Source organism: Henckelia pumila, chromosome 4 (assembly GCF_033568475.1).
Source record: "Henckelia pumila isolate YLH828 chromosome 4, ASM3356847v2, whole genome shotgun sequence".
Taxonomy (NCBI): domain Eukaryota; kingdom Viridiplantae; phylum Streptophyta; class Magnoliopsida; order Lamiales; family Gesneriaceae; genus Henckelia; species Henckelia pumila.
Window position 1 is genome coordinate 18347606 of NC_133123.1, and position 11144 is coordinate 18358749.

Sequence of the window (11144 nt, forward strand, 5' to 3'; positions counted from 1 at the left end):
CATAACATATATTTGTTTAAAGAGTTTGTCCTTTTTACATTATTCTAATTACTCACTATAAAATTAAATTTGTTTATATTTTACTTTTATAGTCAAATTTCAATTTAATACAATTTAATTATATTATACACAAGATATAGCCCGTGCATCGCACGGGTGAAATACTAGTTTATTTTAAATAATGTTCTATTCACATTTCAAAATCTTTCATACTTTTTATTATCTTGTATTCTATTTTAGCAAACTAGTATTCCACCCGTGCGATACACGGATTATATCTTGAGTATAGTATGATTAAATTGGTGGATGGTGTGAAAAATTTTGACTATGAAATTAAAACGAAAATAATTTTAATTTTACAATGACTAATTAATAAGAATAACGTAGAAAAAAAATTTAAACTATAAAAGACAATCTTTAAATAAAACATATGTCGTGTGCATTGTAAGTGATGTTATTTTATATAATTAATTATTAAAAATTGTATGAATGAACATTTAAACAAATACTTGAAATTTAAATTAGCTAAATGGATTATATATCATACAATTGAAAAACAAACAAATTATCTTCTAAATTATGGAAAACTTCCTTAAAATAATTTGAAATTCAAATTAGCTAAATGAATTATATATCATAAATATGGGTAATATATTGCAAACCAATAAAATTTACTGTAAATAATGTTCTATTTACATTTCAAAATCTTTCATACTTTTTATTATCTTGTATTCTATTTTAGCAAATTGAATCTTCTCAATTCTATATTTTTGTTATTTTTTGATTTTATTGTTTTTAATTGAAGGTCAAAAAATAATTAGTAGTTTTGTATAGTTTTTAATTTTTAATTACATAATTATATAATACGTATACAAACATATGCAAGATTCTGGATATATGTGTATATTTATATGGTTTTGAATCTTACTAAATCTATATTATGTATTTTTGTATTTATTTTTATAAAATGTAGATAGAAAATATTATATAATTTGTTTTATATGTTTTTCTATATTCTTTTATTTCTAAGAGTTATCTCTATTAAAATAAGAATTTAATATAATCAAGGAAAATTGTTATGTCTGTCTAAGCATGATCTAAAATAAATCAAATTTTAACCTCTATAATATGGTAAATATGATGTATCTAACATGGTATAAGTATTTGTCATAAATATGGTTAATAATGCAAACCAATCAAATTTTACTATAAACAATGCTTTATTTACCTTCGTTCAAAATCTTTAATACTTTTAATTATTATCTTGTATTCCATTATAGCAAATTGAATCTTCACAATTTTATTTTTTTGCTATTTTTTTATTTTATTGTTTTTAATTGAAGGCCGATAAATAATTAATGGTTTTGTATAGTTTTTAATTACATAATTATAATATATATATATATATATATATATATATATATATATATATATATATATATATATAGACGCAATGGTTATGGAAAATTGTTTTACTATATTCTTTTATTTCTATGAGTTATATCAATTAAAATAAGAATTTCACGTAATCAAGAAAAATTGTTATGTATGTTTAAGCATTAACTAAAATGAATCAAATTTGAACCTCATAAATATGGTAAATATTGTAAACGAATAAAATTTTTCTGTTAATAATGCTCTATTTCCATTCGTGCTCAATCTTTCATATTATTAAGTATAATCTTGCATTTTATTTAAGAAAATTGAACCTCCGAAGTTGAAAGACTCTTTAAATGTTAAAAGAAAATTAGGTAATTATTTCATTTACGGTACGTACATTTTATATCTAATAATTATTAAATCTTCTAAATTGGTTTTATTATTAAAGAAATATAGTAGTTTTTAACAATTTTATATATTAAAGCATTTATTTGATATATACGGATTCATAAAATTAATAAATTTGTATAGAGTGATTAAACAAATTTTAAAATGATAATTTATTTATTATTATATTTTTAGTATTTATTTATCTACATTTTAAAGTGTAATTTTTTTAGCAAATCAAAACATTATAGCCTGTATAAATTTGAGTCAATTATATCTGTGAGTTATCTTTATATTATATTATATTATATATATATATATATATATATAATGTATGAAAAGATTTTAAATGTGTTTCGTTGCATTTAAAATATAAATAGAAGTAAGGAATGTTTTTTTTTTTCCTTTTTAGCTTAAATTTTTGGCGAGATTTTATTATATGTGGGGGCAAAAACTACTATAAATTTTGTTCAACTTTACTCGTGGCAAAAACCAATAATTATTTCTCTCAGAATCAGGTAGAAATAATATATAATATGAGTGGGCTATAAATTTTGTTCAACTTTCTTCACTACCCACGCACACGTGGGCCGGGGTTGGCCAGAAATTACATTACTCGTATCTTTAATCCAAAATACCAATGCATGTATGCGCGAGTTCTCCCTTAGCCTTTCGCTCAATTTTGATTATTCGTCCCTGAATTTTTCCAGCCCTTTTTCAAGGGTTTCGCTTGCGTGAAATCCGATCTATTTGTTTATTCTTTAACCAACGTCTCATCATTTTTTTTTGGTTTTAATCAACATTATACGACAAAAATTAATTTCAATGAATAACCACAAGAAAATGATGTAAACACACTAAATAAGTACAAAAACAAAGTGCCTTAAAAAAAATTACAAAAACAAAGTAACTCGAAGTGTAAAACCACAATACCTTGTGTGCTTATGAAGGGTGAATTTAATATTTATCAATTTTTTATTATCAAATAATTTTTAATAAAATTGGAGTCGAACAAAAGATAAAATATCTGATCGTCCGTCATTCTATAAGTGAAATACTATCTATATTATATTAGGATAATACTATGTGTAAATAGAATTTTACATAAAGAGTTATATACCCTATTAAATTAGAAAAGTATATCAAAATTTTTTTAAAATTTTTTTATTTTCAACATACAATTATTTGTCTTTTTCAAAAAAAATTTAACAAAAATATTATTATTTTTTATTTTATTATTTATTGTGCAATTTCAGGGGGTTTCAAAATTGAAACCGACCCGAGTTGACCATATAATTATCGGATTAAGGTTGAAGTTTTGGGGTTCAAGTTAGACCAGAAATATTTTATTTTTTAAAATTTTTAACAAAATAATTAAATACACATAATAATAATCAATATATTTAGATTTAAATACATAATAATAAAATCTCACTTATATAGTTATATATAATTTAAATTTGAAAGTTCAAGTGTACAAAATTTAAAATATACTTACTACACAAAATAAAAATTATTTTAAAAATCAATGTTTTACAAAATAATTATTACATATTGAAAATATATGATCCAAAATACAATAATTTTTTTCCCAAATATACAATATATAAAAATATAGTAAATATTTCTTAATTCTATAAATAAGTAAAAAAAAATTTAAAAAATTTCTCAAACCAAATCACAATAAATCAATGACGACGGACTCGAACTCAAATCACCTGATCAACCAAAACCTACATGATTTGATTTTTTAATTTTTTTTAACAAAATAATTAATTATTACACATAATAATATTAAATATATTTTAATTTAAATATATAATAAAAAAATCTCTCTTATATATGATTTAAATTTAAAATTTTAATTTTAAAATATATTTACTATAAAAAAAAATAGACAATTATTATTTTTTTGAACTCGGTAAATAATTATATTTTAAATTTTATAAAATAATTATTTTTGTTGAACTCATTAAAATTAATTCTATAAATAAGTAATAAAAAAAAATAATATTTTCGTTAAAATTCTATTCGAGCAAGAAATGAATTGTAGATTGAAAATAAAAAAAATTAATTGTTTTTTGAAATAATTTTCTAATTTAATAGAACGTTTATCTCTCTACGTAAAACTCTATGTACATATAGCATTATCCATTATACTATATTATATTATATTATATTATGGTAAATGTTATATGTTAATGGCAACGGGGCGGGTTTGGGCAAACCCGAGACCCGTCCCGCCCCGCCCCGTGGACCCGGCGGGTCCAATCCGGGTTAGACCCATTGGATCCGCCAAATTAAATATAATTTAAATTATATTAAATAAAATTTTAAATAAGTTAAAAAATTAACAAATCCTTATTAAATTTATTTTTCAAATTTATATTAATATAATATTTAAGATAAAAAAATGTTTTTACAAGTTAAAATATATCATTTTAATTTACATAATAATTAATAACTAAAAAAATCATAATAATATATTTTCATATTAAAAATATCATAATATATTAAAATTATTTAAATCTAAAAATATTATAAACTCAAATTAGGGATAAAGTATTGATTATGTAATATAAATAATATAATTATATATTGTTAATATATATACATATATAATTTATATTTATATTTAATATATATATTTTTTGACGTGGCGGGTCCGGTCAAACCCGGGACCCGTTCCGAACCCGCATATCGACCCGCTTGGCCGGGTTTAAACCTTCTCCGTCGGTTCGGGTTCTAAACCCGACCCATTGTCATCCCTATATATATGTACAACTATGGTTATAAATTGGGTTACAACTTGAATTATGCATTACAAAATTATCCATTGAAAAAATATTTCAAAAATGCATTTAGGATACTTTTGTAATTTTAATGTACTTTATAATCTAATGTGTAAGTCTCGATTGGGTCGATGTTGGCTTCAGGATACTCCCCGAAGCCAGGATCAATGGCCCGGATCAATTTTGCCTTCAAAGAAATCCAGGCCGTTGAATCCCCACCCCAACACTACCCGGATGGGGTAGGATTGATTGACTCGTAAGTCTCATTGTACACATGGCATGATTCATTATATTATATTATATTATATTATATTATATTATATAAATAAAATGTAACACTTAATTATGTGTTTCTAACGAAAATAAAGAATATTTGGTATTCTATATATATATGATGAGCTTTGAGCCACCCTGAAGCACGTTCTAGCGACGGGAACGATGGCTGATTCGAGCGAGGAGATGGTTCTCTGCTCAAAAGAAACGCGACAGGCTCGTCGGAAAAGGTCAGAAATTCATAAATTGAAATCGATGAGTCTGAATCTGGAGCTCGAATCCTATCCCAAGAACATGAAGACCACTACCCCGGAAGAGGAGGAGCCGGAGAATATTAAAACCCGTGGGTTGGTATACGGACTCGTTTCGATGATGGGGCGGAGGAGAGTGATGGAGGATGCAGTCACGGTGGCCCCGGAGGGTAGTCTGGCCGGTGAATACTCGTTTTTCGCGGTGTACGACGGTCACGGCGGGGCTGTGGTGGCGGAAGTGTGCAGCGAGAGGCTTCACAAGTGTCTGGAGAATCACATAGAGAACGGGAAGAAGCTGCCGGAGGAGGATGATTTTGACTGGAAGACGGTCATGGAGGAATGTTTTAGTAGAATCGACGAGGAATTAATCGACCAGATCATCAGTAAGGGGCAAGAGGAGAAAGCAGGCGGGCCGCCGGCGTCGGAGAGGATGATGGGGTCTACGGCGGTGGTGGTGCTGGTCGGGAGGCGAGATCTGGTGGTGGCCAACTGCGGTGATTCCAGGGCGGTGCTCTGTCGAGGTGGTGCTCCGCTGCCTTTGTCAAGGGATCACAAGGTAAGAGAGAGTACTTTGCATTAATATCCATTTTTATTCCAAATTGAGACGACGACGTGTAATAAAGAAAACATTCTAGACCCTTTGTCTATTTATTTATTTTTATGTCCTTTTTTTTTTCGATAAAGATGATAATGAGTCGGATTTAAACCCGACTCCGTATTAAACCCATCTCGTTAGAGCAGGTCCACAAGCGGGTCTGGAGGAGGTCCCAGATTTGGTCAAACTCATCCCGTATTCTCCCCGCAAAGTGTATATATATACATATATAAATCTAAAATATACATGTATATATATAAATATAAATAAAATATATATGTAATATTAATAATATATAATTATATTTTTATTCTAAATAATTAATATTTTATCCATATATTTGAAATTAAATTTAATGATTTTTGTTAATTTATAAACTTTTAATTTTTTTTAATTTAATAAATTTAAAATTATTTAATTTTTGATGAGTCCAACAGATATAAATCGGATTGGATCCGTCGGGTTGACATACCAAAAGGAGGCGGGATGGGTCTTGATTTAATCAAACCTATCTCATACTCGTCTCGTTGTCATTCCTAAACAAGTAGGATAAAATTACACAGTTATAAGTGGCTCTGTTTTTGAAATTATAAAATTATTAAACTCACAAATGACAAATCTCTTGGTTGGATAGTAGTTTTGTATATAACTTTCGTTAAAATTTTGATATTTTGTGAATATATATACATACAGCCCGATCGACCAGACGAGAAGGAGAGGGTTGAGGCTGCGGGAGGAAGTGTCATAAATCGGAAAGGTTGGCGTGTACAAGGGCTGCTTCCCACTTCAAGATCCATAGGTACATACTACATAACATATATAGTTTTGTGCCAAATTTTGATTTTATTCCCACTATATATATATACATTATACTCACGTTACTTATATATAACTCAAATTTAAATAATCTCCTCGACTAACAACAGGTGATCACCACTTGAAACCATACATCAGCTCCCAGCCGGAAGTAACGGTCACGAGGCGAACCGGATCCGACGACTTCCTGATAATAGCGACGGACGGCCTGTGGGACATGGTATCCAACGACGTAGCATGCCAAGTTGTTGAACAGTGTCTCCGTGGGGGACCAGATCAGAGTCCGCCTGAGGGGCACCGCGCCTCGCACGCGGCCGCAACCTTAGTCGAGCTGGCGATTGCCAAGGGAAGCAGAGATAACATCACGGTCATCGTCGTGCTGCTGCGGGAATAATAAAAGATGCAACAAATCATGTAATAACTTGTAGCTCATGAGTGTTTGGTCCTTAATTTCTTTTGTAATGTTTTGTGCAATATAATGTTCTTGGTTTTCTAGGATTTCAAATGTGTTTTGTGTGTGTGTAGAAATCCATCTTATGTTGAGCTGGTTCTTTTTTTCCTCGTGCTTTGTGAGAGTTGCTGACTTGCTGTTGTGCATTAAGAAGTCGTGTTTTTTAATGAAAATGTTGTGTTTTGATAGTTTAATTAAGGTGATTTTTTTCTTTGTAATTTCTTTTTTGGTTATCCTCCTTTCAACAGTATTAGAAAATTGTTTCAAACGAATTACGATATAGTGGTATTAACTTCTTTTCATGATATTGTTAGGTATTCAATCAAAGTCATACATTGTAAGATCAAGGAAAGATCATGGTTTAATATATGAAATGATATCTTCATTGGTATTAGGTTTTTTGGTTGGTTTCAAAAGCAAAATCATGAGGCTTGTGCCCAAAGTGGACAATATCGTACCAATGTGAGATATCGGATTCCATTGATTAACAAATGACGCCGTCTGTGGGAACGAATCATGGTCTGATCGAAACAATGTGGGTGGAATCCTCGAAGACTTGAACGAAGGAGGGTGAGGGCTCCCGATAAGATCCGTGATAAGCTCTCGAGGGTGATGCTCCCGATATTTCATGTAAGGCGTGCGGTCCATTGCATTGAAGAGGAGTGATCTCGACTCTCGATTGGAGGATGGATTGAGGGGAGGCTCGGACCATGTGAATGATCGTGGGACTTCGTTTGAGAGGAAGATTGTTGAGTATTCAATCAAATCCCACATTGAAAGATCAATAAAAGATCATGAGTTAATATATGAAATAATATCTCCATTGGTATGATCGGATTCCATTGATTAATTGATATAAACCTCTTTCAATAAAGTTTGTTAAATTCAAATGATCGTGGTTAATTGAGTATTTAAATCAAAGGGAGGCATTTCAAATTGAATGCTTTAAATTCGAGTGAGGTTGGGATTCAAAAGATTGTTGTTTCTTGAGTATTGAGTTGCTAATCAAATTGAACTCGATTTACACCCAAATTTTTTATTTTTCTGGGTGTTGAAATTATTATATTTTAACTTTTATAGGTTAAAAATAGGTCAATATCATTTGTGCATGTTATACTATATACAAATGCATATTGCGGTGAACATGAATATACAAAATATATACATATATAGTACATTATATTTTTGTTGACAACATATAGTAAATTTTATTTCTAAAATAATATATTTTGTTATTAATTTATCTACTAATCTGGTCTAAATAATATATGAATGTATTTTGCATTTCTCTAAATTTATATTTATTTAAAATTATTTTATAACTCGCTGTAAATTAATCCAACACATGATAAAGTAAAATTAAGCTTCCAACAATTTTAAATAATTCATCGCATATTGTTTAGCATATGAATTAATTTGCTTCATCTATCCATCATTTAATCTATCAAGCATTTAATAATGCAACTTGGTGAATTAAATCCCAAGAAGATCGCAGGAAGCCAGAAACTGCAAAGAATTAGTTAACAACTTTCAAAATTTACATTGCAGGTAGTGAGGTAGAGGAGCTGGGAAGTCGAGGTCTCGAGGAAACAACTCAAAGAACCAAGCGAAAAATGAGAAAACGAGATTAGGTTAAAGTAGTTGCAAGAAAGTGAGAAAAATATATGCATTACCGTTGTCAAGTGAGGCTGTTGGTGGACCTGTTAATGTTGTTATTAGTGGGTTATTGGAAGAACCAAATGAAGAATCCGTCGATTAAAAGAGAAAAAACAATGCGGAAATGAAAAAACAGTTATTTGCACCAAATACTCTTGTGAAATATTGAAAATATACATTTATTCCCTGTGAAATTTTAATAAACATTTTCAACCTTAATTTTTTTTATAAAATTAGCATATGTGTCTCTTCATATGAGTTATTGTTGCGTATGCGTCACTCATGCGACTAGACAAACCTTTTGATTTGTTATTTTGCACCAAATACTCCTATGAAATATTAAAAATATATATTTGGCCCCTTGAGAGTATAATTTTTAAGGGCAATTTGCTCAAAAATCCCCAAATGCAAACATGTTTTGCTTTGGGGTCCCTAGTCATAAAGTGTGGTACAAAACAATACAATATGTGGTACAAAATCATACAAGATGTGGTAAAAATTAACAAAAAATGTGGTACAAAAAAATGGCTAGGGAGTGCAGAGCAAAACATGTTTGCATTGGGAATTTTTGAGCAATTTGCACAATTTTTAAATCTATTTAACTCATAATACACAATTTTTATAAAGATTCAATTATAAAATATATATCAAACATTTTTTATTATATTAATTTTTATTTTTATTTTAAATATATTATTCTTAATTAATTTTTTTCTAAAAAAATATTATTACTTTATCTTGCTATCATTATTTTATTAAACTCACTTCGTGTTTCCAACTTTTCCATTAAAAATGCATTCATAAACAAGGATTTAAATACCTAAAAGTACCAAATATTGAACCAAAATGATAAGTTCATGCATATTACTTTTTCGATTTAGGAACTATATAGTATTGAACCAAAATCTAAATTTTTCGAGAATATGCATTGTACAATTTGCAGTAAATAAAAAAAGTGGTTATATAATGATAAAATTTACTATTAAAATATATTTTTCGCATAACTAATACTAAGATAAAATTACTAATATTTTTCATAGTTATTTAATTACAAATATTATTTTATTCAATTAAATATATAATTAATAGTAAATTTTAACATTATATAACCATTTTATTATTTTTATTATTTATTGAAAATTGTGCAATGCATCTTCTAAAAAATATTAGATTTTAGTTCAATATTATATAGTTCTAAATCGAAAAAGTAATATGCTTGAACTTATCATTTTAGTTCAATATTTTGATACTTTTGCGTATTTAATCCTTGTTTATGAATGCATATTTAATGAAAAAGTTGGAAAAATGAAGTGAGTTTAATAAAAGAATGATAACAAGATAAATTAATAATATTTTTTTTAGAAACAAATTAATTAAGAATAATAAATTTAAAATAAAAAAATTAATAAAATAAAAAATGTTTGATAAATATTTTATAATTGGATCTTACTAAAATTGTGTATTATGAGTTGAATATATTTAAAAATTATATTCTCAAGGGGTCAAATATGTAATTTTTAATATTTCAAATGGATATTTGGTGCAAAAAAAATCAAAATGTTATTTCACAGGGGTATTTGGTGCAAAAAAATCAAAATGTTTGCTCAGTCGCATGAGTGGCGCGTGCACAACAATCACTCATATGAAGGGGCACGTGTGCTAATTTTATAAAAGGTCAGAGTTGAAAATGCTTACTAAAATTTCCCAGAAAATAAATAAATATTTTAATATTTCACAAAGGATATTTGGTGCAAAATGTACAAAGCACTAAATCATACCAAATAAGTGCAATTTTAGTTTCAAGCTAGTTAAGTTATATTCAAATCCAAGGTGGTTATAACTTATAACTGATGATTGAATCGAAACTCACGATAACTTACTGAAAGTTAAATTTTTTTGTTATTATTATTATTATTATTATTATTTTGAAAAATGCTGTGTGTACCATAGGCAAAAATGGGAATCAAACAATACATTATCTATTTATATTAATTTAAATCATATAATCATAATATATCATGTATAATTCGAATATAATATTCTGAAAATTAATATGTCGTTCATTTTTTTTTCATGCTTAATATATCAACATTAATTTTAAATTTTAAAGTGACACATGAACTAGACAACTATAATATATTCTTGCTGAGATATACCTTATACTAAAGGTTATGTTTTATGTACGATGATGGTTAAAATTAGTTTAAATATTGCATTTGAAATTATAAAATCATCTTAAACGTATTGAAAGAGTTTTTTTAAATAAAATGAAAAAATAATTTTGTGATTTCAAATGTAATGTATAACCCTCATTTCTACCTATTATATTTTCCTTCTTTTAATACAAAAATAAATGTGTTTAAATATTATAATAATTTTTTTTTGAAAGAGTTGAATATTATAGTTAACTGCTGAAATAGGAAGGATGCAGTGTTTTGGGTGTATATGTAAATAAGTATAAATCCGAAGACAATTATGCAATTTATTTTATTTTATTATTTATACTTCAGAGTTTAGAGCCGCATCAACATTCACCCGCCAAA

At 27.6% G+C, this 11144-nt stretch overlaps 1 protein-coding gene across 1 annotated transcript; it reads left to right on the plus strand.

Annotated features, from left to right (window-relative positions):
* The first annotated feature begins 4922 nt into the window (after nucleotides 1–4922).
* LOC140866921 (protein phosphatase 2C 51-like) lies at nucleotides 4923–7139 on the plus strand. The gene is made up of 3 exons (XM_073271985.1): nucleotides 4923–5639; nucleotides 6372–6477; nucleotides 6605–7139. The coding sequence occupies exons 1-3, from the start codon at nucleotides 4998–5000 to the stop codon at nucleotides 6886–6888; spliced, it is 1032 nt and encodes a 343-aa protein (XP_073128086.1). The 5' UTR covers nucleotides 4923–4997; the 3' UTR covers nucleotides 6889–7139.
* The last annotated feature ends 4005 nt before the right edge of the window (nucleotides 7140–11144 follow it).

Coding starts and splice junctions, on each gene's coding strand:
- LOC140866921 (XM_073271985.1), top strand. CDS start 4,998: ATGGCTGATTCGAGCGAGGAGATGGTTCTCTGCTCAAAAGAAACGCGA. Junction 5,640..6,371: donor CTTTGTCAAGGGATCACAAG/GTAAGAGAGAGT, acceptor ATATACATACAG/CCCGATCGACCAGACGAGAA. Junction 6,478..6,604: donor TCCCACTTCAAGATCCATAG/GTACATACTACA, acceptor GACTAACAACAG/GTGATCACCACTTGAAACCA.